Genomic DNA, 19,518 nt, shown 5'->3' on the forward strand with positions numbered 1-19,518 from the left:
TCCCTGCCTCCCTGCCTCTCCCCCGTCCCCCGTCCCCCCTCCCCCCACACAGATGGCTGTCAACTGGACCTCATCTTCACAAGCGACTGCTACCTTCACCCTCTTCTCCTCCCTCACCTCCTGCCTAGACTCCCTTTGCTCCCTAGGTTCTCAACTTGCCCGCCCCAGGAAATAAATGCAACACCACCAAACTCCCTGCTGCCTTGAATCTCTATCGCTCGCTCCACTCACCTCTGCCAAACATTCCTACTTCCACTCTATCATTCAGTCTTCTAACAATCCCTGTAAACTCTTCTCTACCTTCTCCTCCCTCCTTAGCCCCCCTCTTCCATCTTCCTCTATCTCAGCCGACGACTTTGCCTCGCCTCCTTCCCCACCCACCCCTTGTCCTCTGCTCACTCACTCCCCATCACCCTTTTCTACTGTCTCTTTCCCCTCTGCTTTCAAACAGGCCTGCAACACAAAAAACCTCTCTTGATCCATCTCATCCCTCCTGAACTACCGTCCTGTCTCCCTTCTCCCTTTCCTCTCTAAAACCCTTGGTAGATCACCAGCTCTCTGCTTTCCTGTCAAAACATGTTCTGCTCCCACATGGAGTGCAGGATGCGCCCTATAGCCTGGATATCGCCGGTTCGAGTCCAAGCTATTCCACTGCCGATCGTAGACGGGAGTTCCCATGGGGCAGCATACAACTGGCCGAGCGCCGCTCGGGTGGGGAGGGCTTAGGTCGGCCAGGATGTCCTCAGGCGTTTGCGGGTCTGCCTATAAGCAAGCTGCCCAGAGCTGCGTGGTTCTCAGACGCTGTAGCTCTGAGGTGGCTCCATGGTGGGCCTGCAGATTGAAAAGAAGTGGACGACTGACTGCACACGTTTCAGTGGACGCGTATGTCTGTCTTTGTCTCTCCCGAGTCAGCGCGGGGGAGGCAGCGTTGAGCTGGGTTGAAAAAAAAATAAATTGGGCTTTCCAAATTGGGGAGAATGAGAAAAAAAAACTTGCTGATTCCAAACAAACAAACAAACAAACAAACAAACAAACAAACAAACAAACACAACCCACACATACACCATTCACTGCTCGACCCCTGCCAATCAGTTTTCGCACGGCAAACTCCACTGAAACTGCTCTTCTCTCCGTCACCAACTCTCTACTCTCTGCCGGTGCCGCCTCCTTCTCCTTTGTCCTAATTCTCCTCGACCTCTCTGCAGCCTTTGACACAGTCGACCACTCTATTCTCCTGTCCTCCCTCGCTGACCTGGGACTCTCCGGCACTGCTCTTGCCTGGTTCTCCTCCTGCCTCTCCAATCACACGTACCGGGTGTCCTGGCGTGGCTTACCCTGTGCCTCTTGCTCTCTTTCTACATGCGTCCCCCAAGGCTCAGTCCTGGGACCCCTCCTGTTTTCTCTCTACACTCACTCCCTGGATCCTCTTTATCTGCTCCCATGGCTTCTCGCATCATCTGTAAACCTCACAACTCTCAACTATACGGGACTATATGGCACCCAACTGCATCAGTACTTACATCATCTTGTACTTGCACTTAACTGCTCCACACTTTGCTGTATTCTACTACTGCTCTCAATCATAATTATACTTTCTGTATCTTGTACTTGATTTTACTCCTAAAGGTAACTGTATTCACGTTTTTTGTAATTGCTGTTATTTGAAATCGTTCTTATCCATTTATTGTACTTACTACATGCTCTTATTGGAATTTACTCTTATAAGCAAATATTTTTACTTGTAGTTTAACTGCTCTTAGTCGAAATCACTCTCAAAAACGTATTTTCTGTATTTATATTCTCTTATTTGATTGTGCTCTTATTTACTGCTGACTATTGTATTTTATAACTGATCTGTAATGTGATATTTTGTAATGTGATATTTTGTAACTAAGTCGTCCTGGATAAAGGCATCTGCTAATAAATAAATAAATAAATAAATAAATAAATAAATAAATATGCTGTATAGAAAGTGAATACAAGTGTTTCCAAAGAGATCCCCCAAATACTACCTTTTTCTGTGCATCCAAAGTTTTAAGAATTAAGCCTACTGTTTGGTATTCTGTCCTAAACCAACAGTTTGTCAGTCCCAAACTGTTGACAAATTATATATCAAATAAAAAATGGGTAAGAGAAATGTGATTATTCTGCCTTTTACTGAAACTGTGGTACCATCCAGTCAAGTGAAAACTGTAAAGAGGTACTTTGTATAAGGGGTATATTGCATAAAAAAAAAAATTTAAAAAAAAAGGTTGAAAACCCCTGTTCTAGACTATTAAAACATTGTATGCATTTTCTTGGGATGAGACAGGTGCTATTGTAATTAAGAACACACAGTTCCTCTAAACCAAACCAGACGAAAAAGTGAAGGCGGCAGTCACTGACTGTAAACACACAAAACTAGAAACAGGAATTATTTTGAACAAAAAACAACCCATCCCTGGTAGCATGCTCTAAGGGTATTTAAGTAAAAAGGATATATAAAAAAGGTTAAAACCAATGTGGCACTGAAACAGTTAATGTTCAATGGAACTCCAACGAGAGAATAAAATACAAAAAATACAGCTGTATACCAACTATAAAAGACTTTGTCAAATGTGGACTGTATCACTCATATCGACAGAGTTTAAAGCAATGTAGTAGTAACAACACTGGTATATGAACTTAATCAAATAATACAAAGGCGTACCAAACAACTCATAGCTTACCGTCTATGCACAGGGAATTTCAAGCCACATGACCTCAATTTGGCAGTCACATTAGGTCAGAGGTCAATGTTAGCTTTTAGTTTATATACAGCAACCCTGCAGCTATGAAACTACTACCTCCAATGTTTTTTACACTAGCGGTAACAGCTTTGGGGAAAAAAAACTGTCAGGAAAAGGTACATTTGTCTTGTCTGGCACTTATGATTGAACTTGACCGAAGGAATAGGACAGCTATCTTTAGGTTAAAGGTCCAAGTTGTTGGATAGGAAGAATCTAAAAAGTAGTGAAGTCAAGTATTTAAATCAACCACATCTTAAAGCTTGGAACCATTTGCGCAGTTAAGAAACAAAACATTAAGGTGTTTTAAAAGCAATATGATAACACAGCAACAATTAAATCAGGAATTATTAACCAGTTTGTTAAGTATGACAACAAAACAAATTCAGGAAAGGCAAGTGAAATGAAAATACTACAGAACTTTTTGCACTACAAATACATAAAAACATTTCCTGTTACTGGTACCCTCTGCTGGAGTAACCATATATTTAGAAATGATGGCTGTACTTCAACAAGACAATGCTTAGAGCTAAGGATGCCAAATGTGCAGAGCTGAGTGACAGTATATAGGTCAGAGATCTGATCAAGTTTTGTGAGTTTTGACACAATACACAGCATAGTCATTAACACGATCAGTTTAATTGTATAGGATACTGAGCGAGTAGTTTACTTTGTGGGGGGGGGGGGCATGGCTAATATTTTAAAATCATAGGAAATTATTTCCTGCTCTTCTCACGAATACCACGGTTTAACCACCAACACAATTGCCTAAAATAAGAGTAAAATGTGTTGGGTACTAAATAATACTGATCATGCCATCTCCTAATTGGTTAATACTTCCTCATGCAGTACTTGTGTTTGAATTGGCTGATCAAATACGCAGTACGAGAAGAGTTCAACAGTACTGTGTTTTAATAGGGCTCTTGTGCAGGATATTCCTGAAGTGTGTGGGTTTCATTTGGATCATTGATATCAGCCTGGTACAGAGTGTTCTCTGCCATTATCCTGGTAATTGTGTATTTGCCTCCACATTTCTTCTAAACCCTAGCAGCTGGATGCAATTTCTTCAGCATCATTGGCAGCAGAAAAGTTCAACGCTCTTTGTTAGCACTATTGCACAGTACAAGACGCATCTTGAGATTTCGAATAATTGTGTGCTCAGAGATATTGGATAAGACTGTAGGACATTTAATGACATGTGATAGAACAGTGCCCCCTAAAGGCTGAAATGGGAAATATGTATGTTCAGAATGCCTGCAGGCAATGCCGGTATCTGACTGTACCCGATGCATTTATTTGCTAACATGAGAACTTTGAAATTGACCTACAAGACCAAAAAAAGAGAGACAGCATAAAACCTATTTTAGAATGACTATAACAACCTATTTATAAAAGGCAACTTAATTATACATTCAAATTAAATTTTAAAAAAGGATAATGGGTGTCCTAGTGTCCTTTACATTTAATGCTTTTGTAAAAGCACAGAATGGCTATTATGTTTCTAAAGGACCGCTGCCTGGTACTGTATTTCCACTTTGAAAAAAACTAAATGAAAATAATAAAAAACACACATCACAAAGCTTCTTTACATATATAACAAATGAACAGATGAATACATCAAGACACAAGGATGTTTTTCAATCTCCTGTTGCAGAGCTTTTATTTGTAAAAAATTATTTCAAAGTATTGAACTGTGTCATTAAAAACAAATTTTAACTATGTGCATAATTATTGGTACAGATATGGTGATGCTGCTGAATTTTACAGCAATTTGTATGGCTTGTGAAAGACAATGTACTTTTAATACAAATTCTCGAGATCTAGAATGCTAAGTAAATCAAATCCTGATTCACTGGAACATTACAGCTCATGTGCCATACCATACCAATGATCATGTTTTTAAATTCCATCCACATAACCTTGTATGTATGGAGTATTTTGGAGGGGGTTTTTCTTTTTTTTTTTTTTTTGTAAACCAAGTTACCCTAAAACTTGCTTCTGATTTAGATTAAATAGGTAGGGCTATATTTTCAAAATGTTTACTCCAGTCTTTATAAAACCAAACTAGTACTGCTCTTCATGGAATTTTGTACACACTTCAGTTTTATATAAAAATTCTTTTCCAAAAAAATCATGTTTGGTCACTGCCGTATATATTGTAATTATATATATATATATATATATATATATATATATATATATATATATATATATATATATATATATATATATATATATATATATATATATATATAAAACCACTGCACCATTGTACCTCAATGTGAAATTGGGGGGAAGCTGAGCTTCTAAGTTTTCCAACGATACCGTCCCTTTCAGTCTAGCTGCTACAACGACGGAGCAATAGACCAGTGGTGCGCAAACTTGAGGCCGCGCACCCCTGGGGGTGGGGCGTGGAGAGTCACTAAGGGGGGCGCGACTAAAGAGGCAGTTCTGTTAAAAAAAAAAAAAAGAGCTGTTGACAATTACTCTAGGTAGGTAGAAATTATGTTTGAAGTGCCGAGTGTCAGTGAAACTGCAGTGAACAGTGCCGATAAGTGTAAAAAAATGTTCTGTATTAATGTAAATCGCATATTTTTTCCGAGATTTAACAAAAAGTAGTCCAGATTTAGCTAAATACATAAATGTTAACAAACAGTCTTAAAAGTCGGAGTGTAAGCGCAGCTCTGCAACATACACTGCCAAATCAAAAAACGTCAATGGGCATGGGCTTGCATGTTAAGAGCTATGCACACCGGACGCGAGCTTGCGAATCAAAAATAATTAAAACTATTTATTTAAATGGAGTAATGGACAACACCAGCGAAGTGAGTGGTGTGAATGAAGCGAGCAAATATATAAATACATTTGTTTTATTTGAATTTTGCTATGCGCTGTTCGCATTGTAATGGACCAATCAGAAATAAGGTCTAAGGTAGCGGTTGTCAGACTGTCTTGCTCACACAGAGTACCACAGAAATAAAAAAAAAATCTACATCAAAGAGAATTTAATTAAAGTTGAAAAATATAATGTTCTTTATGATGCCAGTGTCTGTGGTTATAAAGACAATAAAAAAAGACGCACATGTCAAGAAATAGCAGAACAATTGGAAATTGATGGTATGTCTATCTCTCTATTTCACCTTAATTTTAGTCAGTGATGGGGAGCGCCACACACTGGTTTCATATTTATGTAAAATGATGCTTCTTTGTTTTAATAATGTTGACCAATAATAATAATAATAATACTACACACTAGAGTTGCGAGCAACTTTACGGCTTCCAAGCAGTTAGCGTGAAATTTAAGCGCATTGGTTGTTATAGATGAAACGTTATCATCACAAATCATTTTGGCCAAAATATTGGCCAAAAATACTGGAATCACTGGTTAGATGATCAATGCTGAAATCTCATTGACCCACAACAGCCATGTTTTGTACTGTAGCAACTTCCCTTGAACAACCGTAAAAGATAATCATACTTAGATCATTTATGCTCATTTTGGCTTCAATCAGAACTCTGCATGTTATATAACAACCATCTGCAGTCAATAAGAAATTATGGGAAGTTTTAGAGCCAGCTTTAAATTTGACTTTTAGCAGAACTTAACCATACTATATAAAACTATTTATGCATTACACATTACACTACTTGCATTACCTATAGTGCTCATATAAACACACCAGTTTCGTAAAACAACAAAAGTCACATCTAATAAATTACAAACATACTTTTTTCTATACCTTGCTATATTTTTTCTATACCTTGCAGACTTTTCCATGTTAACAGCTGTCCCCAGTGGTGGGAATGTGTCATTTCAGGGTGAAAACCGTCATGTCATCCATATTGATTGGCTTATGGCGGTCATGTTTGTTGATGTAGGAACTTTTCCTTACTAACTTTTTTAAGAGGGCAGTACAAAGATAACGTATAACCAAGATTCACATCAAATCGTCAAAGGGCTCATGAGGAGGAGTTGTTTAAGCGTTTTACGCAAAATCCAACATAGCTGCCACACCATATGACCGATCCATTTTTCCTCAAGTAGAATCAATCGTGGACATGAGCGTACTATGCTGTACTATTTACAGTTCATGAGAAGACGACTTTTGAATATTGTCCAAACTTTTCATTAAATCCAAGATGGTTGCCACACCATGTGACCAAAGGCCGCCATACTGACCACGACACAACATCCCATAGTCCTCTACATCTGTGTCAAATTTTGTGCATTTTCGTGCAGCCGATAAGTTATACAGAGTTTTATAGCCAGTTGCGTATGTTGATGTCATGCAGCATGGACACCATGACAGTAGCAACTTCCCTTGAACAAGCGTAACTGATGACCACACCGAGATGTTTTATTCCAATTTTTGTTTCAATCGGATAAGCGGTTTCAGAGAAGATGTTTGAATTTTGATGATTTTATATTTTTATGGTAATTTTATGTCATTAATAAATGTGGTTGTCAAACCACAAAACCAATCAGCTTCATATTAACAACAGTTAATCATGGACTATCCCTCAACATGTATAGCAATTTTCAGAACTCTGCAGTAAGCGGTTTCCGATACATAGGCGTTTTAACAAATTCCGCAAAATCCAATATGGCTGCCGAGCCATGTGACTTCCGCAAATTTAATGAATATCACCGACAATCATCCATAGGCATCTACCAGTGTACCGAATTTCGTGAGTTTTTGAGCGTGTTTTGGCAGAATGAATTACTTAATAAATAAATAAATAAATAAATAAATAAATAATCCTAACAAAAACAATAGGCTTCCCCAGGCTACGGCTTGAAAACCTAATTGGCTCTTTTACAAGCCGGTGGTATTCCCTAAACTGTGTTTTATTTATTTTATTTCGTCTCCAGAAAAGGAGCAAAAGGAGACTTTTCTTTTCATGACTAGCTACATTTTTTTGTACTCGTGCTGTATTTGTGTTGTTCGCTTTGCTCCCGATGTGCATACTGTATTTTGTGAAAACCGAAGATTGAATTGCTGAATGATAATGTTTTTCAGATGTATCTGTCAGGTAACTGTTGAATCGCCAAGTTTAAACAAAACAAATAAACAAGAGTTAAGTTACATGTATTTTTTCACTGATTTATTTGTTAGAAATGTTAGCCAACTGTTGACTTGCCAAGTGTCAACAGTTCTTATTGTCACCAATTCTTATTGTCAACAGTGTCAACAATAAGAATTGGTGGAGACTCATTTAGAGTCTCCACCAATTCTTATTTTGGTCAAAGAAAAGCAGATGGTAAAAAAAAAAAGACAGGGTTTTACACCACAGACCCCATAACTGTTGCTCTTACTGGTGAATAGCCGTAAACACTGGTTTGATCAGGGAGGTTCAATCATAACAAATATTTGTTATAAACAGTAAATGGAAAACCCCAAATATGCCCCAGTTAATTTCATTCCAAATTAAATACCAGTTATCACTGGAAACAAGATGTTACATCTAAGACAACCCGTTCTGTATTTATAGTGTATACAAAATAAATTTATATGAACAAATATTGATTATTTTAATATACAACTGTATGTAGGCCTATACAAGTTCAAACAAAAGAGGCGATCACCGAATCATAGTCCTCTGGGGAATTTTAAAAGATGGCCTGGGTATTTTCTGAAGCTATTATATTTTAAATGGCTTTGCAATTTAGCCAGCCATTCTCCCTCCATGTACCTCTCACCTGTCTTACCCATCTACTGTCAGTCAGCTTTTTTATTTTGTTTTATTACGGTATTCTCTGTTGACGAGAAAGGGTTAAACTCATTCACTAATCTCAGGTTCAATAGATTATTGGCAGTTTCCAATACTCATCTTTCCCTAATGTCTTCCAGTAACATATTTCACTTTCCTGTATGCCTAGATGAAAGAATAAAAATGCAAAACAGTTTCTGGTTTAATCTGACTGTTTTTATGCAAATGAGGTAGTGTTCTCTGCTCTCAAAGGAATGCATTCTGCCATCCGAACATTTTAATAATTTACATAGGAAATGGCAAAAAAGTAAGCAGCCTACAAAAACATAATCAAATTACTCAAGTACGAATTAGTAGTCGAGGGGATTTAATACACACCACCACAGATGTTCTGCTGTAGCCATGTGTAACAAGATAAATGAAAACCACACCCTCTTGTCTTTCACTCTCCTGCATCAGAAGATATCGGAAATAAAAAAAGAAAACTTATGAAAATCATTACAGGTAAAACATGGTAAACTATCACGTTGAAGACCCCTTCATTTTTTTTTTCTTTTTAAAATTACACCATCAATCTTGACTACACTGCATATGACACTTTGCTTTACTTCCTATTTTGATGTTATACTGATGGATGAATATGACTGAAGTGTTAGGGAACCTGGAAAATCACGTACAATTCACTCAAGTTTCTTATGATGTGGGGACTTCAGTAAAACATAAACTTACTAAATCAAAAAGGATATTATATGTGGCACCTTGCAACATAGTAGCCTCCCTAACAGTACAGTAGGTCTATGCGTCAACCATTTGCTTCCACAGTGGCTTGCAGCCGTTACCCACTGTGCAAATCCACAAAATCAACAGGAATTTTGTGATGAATGATAGCATGATGCATTATATCTGTTGGCTGTTTTATACAATCCAAATGACACTTTGCAAGTCGCACAGTATCAACTATTGCAGCCTTCTCATTTCCAGCCGGTGGCTGGATAAATTGCCGTCTAATTTCCCAGATGAGCCGCCTAAAATAGTTATTTCAAAAAGACAAAAAACTCGTTTTTATAGTGCTCGTATGCTCCAGTGAGCAGTTTTCAAAATGTTTATTTTGATGAATGCCTAACTGTACAATCATATACCCGAGTCAGTAACCGTAGAGCAGAGTTTGTATAACATTTTTTTAAAAACAACCAACCTACGTTTTTGTAAGATCATCTTTTTTACTCCAAATGTACGAAATACAGTGAGTATATGTTATAGCTGGGCTTGCTACTTTTCGATTTTAAATCGATAAAGCTTGTTAACCCTTTGAGGTCATATGTAGGACCAGGTCTGACATTACAATTTTTCCTTTCCGGTCCGATGTCGGACCCTGTCCGATATCATCAAAAAGACGTCAAGCACAGGTCTCTAGTCGTTTTTTCTCTGGAAAAAGTCGAGAAAACCTTTCAATGGCCGAGGGAGACCGATAGGAGCCGAAAAAAAGGGGGATGGATCTGAGCAATACACATAGTCCCTGCACCACAGACATAACATGGACATAAACAAACAAGATAGCTGCTTCCATTTGCCAGCTACTTTCATTTGCCAGCTACAGCACCTGTCATTCAAACCGCCTACTTTCAAATTAGCGGGTTAAGGTGTAGGTAGGCTTTTGCTGTAGGTATATACGGTGACAGTTACTAGTTTGATTTGAAAATGGGGCGCAAGAGGAAAACACTGAGTATTATGCACAATACCCTGAACGACAGTTGAAGTCTCCACGTCAGGACGAAGCGTTCAGTAACTTCAGCTGTGCTGAAGCAGGAGAGGGGCGGAGCTCAGCCTCTGGATAATAAGTGCAAATTAGTTCTGTTCAGCTATGTAATGTTTTGTTCTGTGCATACTTGTAAATCTATATCATAAGTCTTTGTAATACACTTTTATATAGCGTTTTCGATGGCTTATTTGAGACCATTTTTAAATTTGTGTAGGATCTTTATCTATACAAGGTAGCTCCACAATATTCACATTGCTCAATTAATGAATATGACTGATTGTTTTATTTTTACGTGCTTTGTTTTGCTGATTCAGTCTTTATTAAACGAAAGATATCACTATATGAGCAACAAGATGTACCGGTCAGATCTTTTGCTGCATAATCAGTTGATGTACAACTGTGGTCAACTAATATTAGGCCTACTGACAGTTTAGACACAAAATGCAGATAAAAAGTACACCCACAGGTACAAATACGCATAAGCGCATACTGTGATTATCTATCTATGTTTAAATAGGCACGGTTCTTAAGTTCATTATTTTTAGAAGACTATCTAAATTCCATTTAAGAAGTCCAATGAAAATGTATGTTCAAATTTAATGTACAGTACTAATCTCTTCTGCCTCCTCTTCTGTTGATGTCTTCCCAAAACACAGCCATATTTTCTTTGTATATTAGGCAAGAGCAACAGTGGGGGGGAGGAAGGGTATTTTCGCGCAAAATGTAATGCTTAGTAATAAAGTACTTCTATTTATTTAATTTTTTTCACCCGGGAAAGGTAACTGACGCTTGGATATAGACGTGCTGGTTTGGCACTGTCTACTGCGCATCAATCAGTCAATCAATCAATAAATAAACAAATAAATAAATAAAAAGCGCTGTGACATGAAGCTCTGGTGTGTCCAGGCCCTTTAGGGTGCTAAAAGGCAAGGTGCGAACATAGATACACAGTATAAAAGTGAATGCATTAATGAATTGGTTAACTCTGAGTTTGCTTTCACTTTGAAAGTCTTAAATAGAGAGTATACAATCTTCGTTAATAAACCATTTGTATGTGTAATTTCTACACCAAAATGATTTTCCGTTTTAACATTACTCTTTTCCATTTGAAGTAGTTATGTTTTTCTATTTCATATACCTGTAACTTGATATTTATGTACTGGACTTTTACTTTCAAGCTACGTTGTTCAAGTGAATGCCAATACATTACTTATTGTTATTTGTATTTAATCAAGCAACAGTTTACAGAATTAAAACAATATTAAAAACGAAAGAAAAAAATATAATACAACTTACCGCAGAAATAGATTTAATGTTTAGAAAATGCAACAAACAAGCAAACAAACTTACTTCTGAAAACCGTAAAATCAACAGCGTTTGAAATTGCAGTTCTCGCAAGCACATTTTTAAAAATGTACTATTTATTTACTTAATTTATTTACACACTTCTGCATTCTTGGTAGTTAATGAGAAACGGCAACATGGGAAACTATGTATACACCGAATCTTGGAAGACTGAAAATAAATGTAAGGACTGGTTGGTTCCATGAATATGTTTAGAAACTTAGTGTCTTGTTTATTTATTTTTTGTATAAAATGCAAAGGAAAAAATGGAATACATGAAAAAATAGAAAACAAAATACAGCTTATGGCTTAGCATTTCTCTATTCAAATTACTACCAATTAATACTGCTTCTTATCGGCTTTAATTTAGAAATTGCTTCACATTTTTCTCTTCTGTCTCACTTGGTATTACGTTATCAACATAACGTGACTGTTTGTTTTTGTGCCTGAAATATAATTTGTTTCATTGGTGTCTGGTTCTGTCTTTCACCACTTTCTCTGTGTGTAATTATTGCAAAATCAAAAGCGGAGTTTGCATAAATATGTGGACTTTACTTACTTTGAAATTAGCAAGTTTGTCGTTTTAAAATTCTAAAAAATACATTATTTTGTAATTACTTTTCACAGACACAAGTAACTTTTACTTGCTCTTTAAATCTCAACACTTAAAATAATAAAATAATTTTGGGTCCCTATTAAGGCACATATTTAGGCCCAGGATTTAGACCCCTGCAAAACCCTGTAATTCGTTTTCGGTGGGAGGCGTTGCCACTTGGACCCACGCTAGGGGAGGACCCCCATAGCCCCCTGCCTTCTACTTTAAATTAAAATGAAGACTGTATTGCATCACCATGGTCTGAACGCAACCTACCAAGTTGTATTAAATAATCTGATAACCACCCCCTCACCCTCCAGCCCCTTGTAGATGTTAGTTGGTAACAGACAACTACAAAGATATGAACTAAGAGGATTACATTTGGCATGGTTGAGGTATACAGCAATATAACAAATAAAATGCACATCTGTTGTATAGTGCCCTATCCAAAACACCCAAAAAATGAATTTGTAAATGGGTAAAAGGGTTACTAGTTCAAACATTACAGTACTAAAAACTAAAAGTTCAGGTGTGTTTACTGTTAGAAATATATAGAAAATGCTGTCATTAAAAGGCAGTGGACAGAACCCCCCTTCACTCCATCAGCGCATGCAAACACAAACACATCGCTATCAGCAAGCAACATTCTCTATACCACTGCCTTCAAGGCAAACGCTTGCCATGAAAGATAAATGGAACCAGATTGAAAGTGACAGATTTTAGACAAAAATCACATTGCCAGAGGCAATGTTCTCTTAGTTTAATTAGTCATTTAATGATCAGTAAAATACAAGTGAAAAGGCTACTATTAACAACATACCTAAAAAAATTTAAAAAAAACAACAACATTCATAGTTCTTATACTCAGTAGCTTTAGCTGGAAGAGTTAATTCACTTGTTCTTCCCTACTACACATTATACCCAATAGCTTTAAGGTGACATTAAATTACTCCATTTCAAATACCACTTTTTGTTGTTATTCTTATAATTGGGGACCATAATTCTGAGAGAGAAGAGTAAGGGACACACAACACAAAAACATCCCATATATGTTCTATCACAGCCAGGAGCTCTTACTTGATTGAGTTTCTGAAGTGGTCTTCAGCTGGGTTTTTCACGGTGCAACTGTTCAGCAGCCACAGATCAGCTTCAGATGGATTCTCTGGAGAATGAGAAAAGACAGAAGTGATGCATTAGAAAATCAGAGCTCACACCGGGAGCTTCTAGCCCATTCCACACATTATAAATATTGTATTTCATTCCTTACAACAATTAATTGAGCCAAGCCTCTCTCCCCATCCCCCAACATCACCTCTTTTAGGAAATATGCACTTCAAGGCTTTGTATGACCTCTAGGGGGTTCCAGCAACCTAGCTGTTCTGCTTCCAGGGGTATGCCACACTGTAAATATTCTATGGCAAGCTTCCAGGGTAATGTTGTCCCATCTTACACAGGATGCTGAACTAAATATTTCCCTTACTATCCCTTTCCAACAGTTGAAGGTGGCCGGTGACAAGTTTTGTGTGGGCCTCTGCCTGTGCTGGAGACTGAGCACAAATGAGCCAATCGTCCAGATAATTGAGCATTCCGATACCTTTGAGTCTCAATGGGGCCAGGATAGTTTCCATGCACTTCGAGGTCAAATGGCAAGACACAGAACTTGTATGCTGTTCCTTTGGCTCAGATACAGGTTGACGACGTCAAGGATCGGTCTGAGGCCACCATCCCGCCTGGGCACTAGGAAGTACCAGGAGTAGAACCCTTGCTTCAACTGGAGGGGGTCTATCATGCAAATATCCTGCTTTTGGAGCAGACCTGCTACCTCTTGAGGCACCACAGCGTGACTGATGTTGAACATCACCTCTGGCAGCGGATGCAGCTGGCAAACCAACTCCTTCGTGGATTCCCATGCGTGGCGAGAGCTCTGCAGCATCTCCTCCACCGCAGGACCAAATGTTTGCCCTGGTGTAAATTGGGTCATCTAAACAGCAGTGCTTTGACCCAGTCAGGCACGCGTGCCTGGGAAAGCCATAGCTGCCTAGGTGCAGCTATTAGCACAGCCAGGTTCCTACCCACAGCCTGCCTGTTGAGTTTAGACACACGGAGAAGGCACATCTCATCCAACTGTTGTGGTGAGGGCCTGTGGTTCTCAGAAAGAGACCTCAGCAAAATGGCACTGGTAGGCTACAGGGATGCTATTGTAATTGCCCAGCCTTGCAGCGAACACGCTGGCTGAATAAGCAAACTTGAGGATCACCTCAGAGACCCGGCACTGCCTGCGTTGTTTCGTCTTCTGTAGGCCAGGCAAAATTGCCAGTTTTTCCAGTTGTTCCAAGTCTGCCGATCGCCTGGAACGGTGAATCTTCTTTGGGGGAGAAGCAGAGGATGAGTAAAACCATGAGGACAGCCTTCTGCCTGGGCTGCTTTCCCAGGTGCATTGTCCACTCTTCCTTGGCACAGAGCAATGGGGTGAGGACGCAGCCACCGCACTAAAAGAGGGTGATAGAAAAGAGAATTGCAAGGGATGCAGAGCACTACATAGAGCTGCGGTATAGACTGGCCTTGCATGTCTCACAAGGATAAAACCCAGGCATGATGCAAGAAGCAACATATACAGTTGCTGCCTCAATCTGCTTATAGATAATTGACCGGACAGGTCAAGATTATTATTATTTTATTATTTGTTTATTTAGCAGATGCCTTTATCCAAGGCGACTTACAGAGACTAGGGTGTGTGAACTATGCATCAGCTGCATAGACACTTACAATTACGTCTCACCCGACAGACGGAGCACAAGGAGGTTAAGTGACTAGCTCAGGGTCACACAATGAGTCAGTGGCTAAGGTGGGATTTGACCCTGGGACCTCCTGGTTACAAGCCCTTTTCTTTAACCACTGGACCACACAGCCTCCCTGATCCGAGAGGAACCGGTTTGGTACCGGACCGATGACTTGAGCACCATTAGGTAGCAATACAGGTTTGGAACCTGGTTGGCACCAGGCCGGTTCGGTTGCTTTTGCACTGTGTAGGACAGGGTCGGTACCGGTTCGGTGACTGTAGCACCAGGTCGGTACTGGGACTGGTGCGGTAAACTCTGTCCCGGTTAGGTACGGTAGCAGAGTGGGTCGGTGACCTCAGTACCAGTATGGTAAGGGTCCACCGGTTCACAGCCACTGTGGATGGCAGCGTACAGGTTTCTGGGTCTTTAAGAGGTAAATACCCATACGGTAATGGTTACATTTCATACGTGGAAGGGAAATAAATGTTATAAGCTAACACATACACACATACATGATAGAGAGGGGAGATATAGTGAAAGATTTTACTTGTTTTAAAAGGTTTGTAGCCCCTTTTCACAGACCCAGACACAAGCTTTAAAGTTTTAAATAGCACTTTTGTGCCGTTTTATTATTACAGGAAAAAAAGGACTCAAAACAAAAACAAAAAACACCCACACAGAGTACTAACTAAACTGTTTTCTTGAAGCTAACTAAAATCGGACGGCTAAGCCGTTTACCGATTAAACAAAACTATTTTTAAACACACACAAACAAAAAGGTTTACACACTACCTTTTGGAAACCACACAGGTCTCGTCACAAATGACAGCCTCTCTCTTGACACAGACTGGAGACTGCCCTGAGCAAACACTTTTTTTTTGTTTAAATACCTGCCTGCTTATTACAGGCAGGTGACACTAACAACTAAACTATTAAACAGATAGTCAATTAGAAAAAAATAATTACACCTGTGGCTATGCAAACACAGCCACCCCCATATTTCTCTTGCAGGGACAGAGATGAACCCTATCCCTGCCAAACCCTAACACATTCCTTCCAAGCAGGGATCCGCCCTACAACAAATTATATATATATGTGCGGATCCAGCACACAGTCGCTACATTGTTGTCAGAAGTGGAGGCGAGGCAGGTACCCTGGCACGCACTTGGATGCTGGCAGAGGAGAGTGCAGAAATGCAAAACTAGACCAAATTGGCATAGGCAAAACAAGATTCGCCCAGCATCGATGTTGAAGCGTTGGAGGAAACTAGACTCGCACGGGCCCCGAAATTCAGTGAAAACTGTTGAAAAAATGGGTTTCTCCCAGTCGTCTTTTTCAATTTCTGGGCCAATCTAGATTCGCCCGATTGTATGCGGGTGAGGGCCAAAAAAAAAAAAAAAAAAAAAGAAGTGGTAACTTCGGGATTTGCCCAGAAGCCCTTGCACAAAGAGAACTGAAAAATCTTAGACACTTTAATCCAGTGTTGATTCAGCTACGCTTGTCACACTAAAAAATATTGTATTATTGATTGGGGTGTAGAGGAAACATGCAACCTGCACTTAGGCAGTGTGATGAACTGTAGTATTCACAGCATGTCATTAGAAAAGAAAGAGGATGTCTGCATAGGACTACCAAGTTCTATGTTATACAAGTTTTGCATGGATTTACTTGGTAAAAAAAGCAATTTAATTCATTCAATTCATTTTAATTCAATTTAATTCATTCAATTCATTTTCAAGGAGTTAAATAAATAAATAAATAAATAAATAAATAAATAAATAAAGACAGATAGGCGCACACAAATCCAAATCAGAATTCTGGCTGCACAAATGCACATTGTATGATCCGTTTCATTGTGACTTTGGATCTGCGTAACGTTATTTGGACAAAATGTCAATAAAATTATATATTTGTTTGAAATGTACAGTTATGAAGTACAACATATACAGCTGGCTTCAGAGAGCCCAATTGGACCATGTTATGCAAGATAACATTTGATTATTTTTTATTTTGTTTTTTACTCATCACCCAATTCAAAATACCATCACATGTACAATTTGAATGTTGTTACATTTAGGGCAGTTTGCTAGCAGTGAAGAATAAACACATTTACTTTTTAAAAGCTGGTGGATTAAAAGTGAGTGACAGAAAACAACTTTCACTCGATGACTATTCAGGCCAGTACAATGATTTCTGATGGCTTGACAAGGAACCTAGTTACAACAGAAATAGCCACAAGCAGTTTATGTATTTTTTTCCTGCCAAATGAAAAGGTGACAAATTCTTAGTAGAGTTGTTATATTTTGGAATGGCTACTCAGCTGCTGCATTAAATTGCTGTAAAATACTGTACCTGTGACAATTAATGTGTGTGTAAACTGTCAAATCAAAGTCACAGCGTTTTGGTGGGTTCTGCCCAGAGCACTTGGACTTATTACACACTACTACTGTATCTCTTCTGTCTCTGAATCTGGGAGGCCAAACACTACAGATGGCTCTTTACCAACAATGTCAATGTGCTCAGCCATGTAGGCTTAGAAAAATTTGAGCTCTGCCCAACGATTAGTTTGTAATTGAATATTCTACAATTGGCTACAGGCGGTCACTACTAATATTTGCAGTGTGTTGGTGTTCAAAATAGCTTTACAGTAACATGTAAGAGTTAGGAAGTTGTGTATGTTTCTATTTATAATGGTAACACAAAAGTCAAATATGTTAAGGCCTCAAAAATAAGAACGAACCAGAACAGCGAGGTACAAGAAAATGTATTACAAGTATACATAAAAGCAGGCTTTCTATAACATATAAAACTGCAAATTCTGTATAACTGTACCGACAAATCATCCATGTAATGTCAAATGTGTATCTAGATGATTAAATTGCATTGGAAAACACCGAAACTTTCTTCCTGTGCACAACCCACTTCCTCATAATGTATTTTGGGTAAGAGAATTACTGTAAAATTATACTCCCCTCCATTTTGGGAGAGCAGCAGTATGTATGACATGATAAACAGTCAGAGAAACAGGGAAATACAGTAACTATACATACAGCACTAGGGAAAGGTGTGATTAATGGGAGTAGGGTTCTCCCCAGGCCTTTTCAGCCAGGCGCGCCGCCCAGCAAAGTGGCTGTCGCCGCCCGGCTGAAAAAACAGATCCGCCCGTCTTGCAGATGCTACTGATTTCGCTTCTAGCAGACTAGATCAATTGTTTCTGGGAACCACATGACAGCTGTGTTACGTCTTGACACAACATTAAAGGGTATTCCTTTTGTTGTGATATCATAAAAAATACATACCCAGTGCTTGTGAGACATTGGGGGTTCATGTATAGAGGCTGTATGCCTTTAAGAAGATAGGCATCATGGGATATCATCTGAACACTTGTCAGCTGACATACAAATGCATAAGTGCAGAGGTGCTGGATTACTACACTCCGGTTTCATGCAACTGTTACGATGGCGACCAAACGTGTGTGAATGTAAAATATAAAAAAGAGCAACCAGATATAGTCAGTTATAGATATAGTCAACGAATGACAACACATTATTCAAATTCGCCCCCATGAGTCAAGGCAGAGATTTCCCATGCTGGGGATCCACAGGGTTCAGTAACTTGATAAGATGCATTGCTTTGGTTTGGTAAATAAAATAAAAGGTGATTGGCTTGACAATGGATGGAGGTTTCCTGTTGATCATCAGCACTTATGATTGGTAAGTGGATTGTGGCAGTAAGAACCTTCTCATTTGGCATTTCAAATTTGAAACCCTTTCCAGTCCTGTTCATAAAAGTTATATGGACAAGTGGACAACCTGACATATTAACAGGTCTTGGAATCAAATCCAGCTAAACATATACATGATTATGTTCCTGTGAATTTTTGAATATTTGCACCACTCACAAATTAAACAGTAACCCTAGCTCAGGAATTCCCCCAGACACAGACATCAGCCTATGAATTTTAAAACAAACAGTCTTGTTCTTGGTTAAAAAAAAAAAAAAAAATGCTCAAGTAGCAATGCTTGCGTAAAGAAAAACAACCACCCCCTTGACATGCAAATACACTTTGTACACAAAGGGAGAACAGCAGATTAAAATAATTTAACGTACAATGTAAATGTTGATTGTTGGTTTTTTAGGGTGACTAAACCTCTGGGGAACTAATTAGGAACTGCAAAGAACTGGATAATAGCTGGCAACAGAAAAGCTATAGACAAAAGGGCTGCAATGGGTGGACTCTGTCAGTGAAAAGCAGGAAGCGCCATTGTGATTGGCACAAGAGTTCCAATGAGAAAGAGCAAGTGCAAACCAGCTGGACTTGGGGGCCTAAAGGGAAGCAGTGATGGGAATGTTGAAGGCACAGTACAGATCAGCCCAATGAGCCTTTATGAGTGGACAAATGGACAAGAGTGAGTGGGTAGGTAGGTGGGTGCAAACCACAGATATTAAAATGGGAATGTGGCAGTTTAATAGAAAGTCTAGTTATTATGGTTTAGTATTATGGAAATTGTGTAAAAATTGAATAAATTGATCAGTTGCCATGATTGCAACAAAAACAAACAG

General features: G+C 38.8%; 1 protein-coding gene across 1 annotated transcript in view; it reads right to left on the reverse strand.

Moving 5' to 3' along the window:
- Positions 1-19,518, reverse strand: part of cdkal1 (CDK5 regulatory subunit associated protein 1-like 1) — a 433,346-nt gene that overhangs the window by 349,321 nt on the left and 64,507 nt on the right. Inside the window, exon 4 of the mRNA XM_034058608.3 lies at positions 13,253-13,337. Within this exon, the coding sequence (XP_033914499.1) occupies positions 13,253-13,337 (85 nt within the window). The remainder of the gene's footprint in view (positions 1-13,252; positions 13,338-19,518) is intronic.

The sequence above is a fragment of the Acipenser ruthenus genome, chromosome 3 (genome assembly GCF_902713425.1).
Source record: "Acipenser ruthenus chromosome 3, fAciRut3.2 maternal haplotype, whole genome shotgun sequence".
In the NCBI taxonomy this organism is placed as follows: domain Eukaryota; kingdom Metazoa; phylum Chordata; class Actinopteri; order Acipenseriformes; family Acipenseridae; genus Acipenser; species Acipenser ruthenus.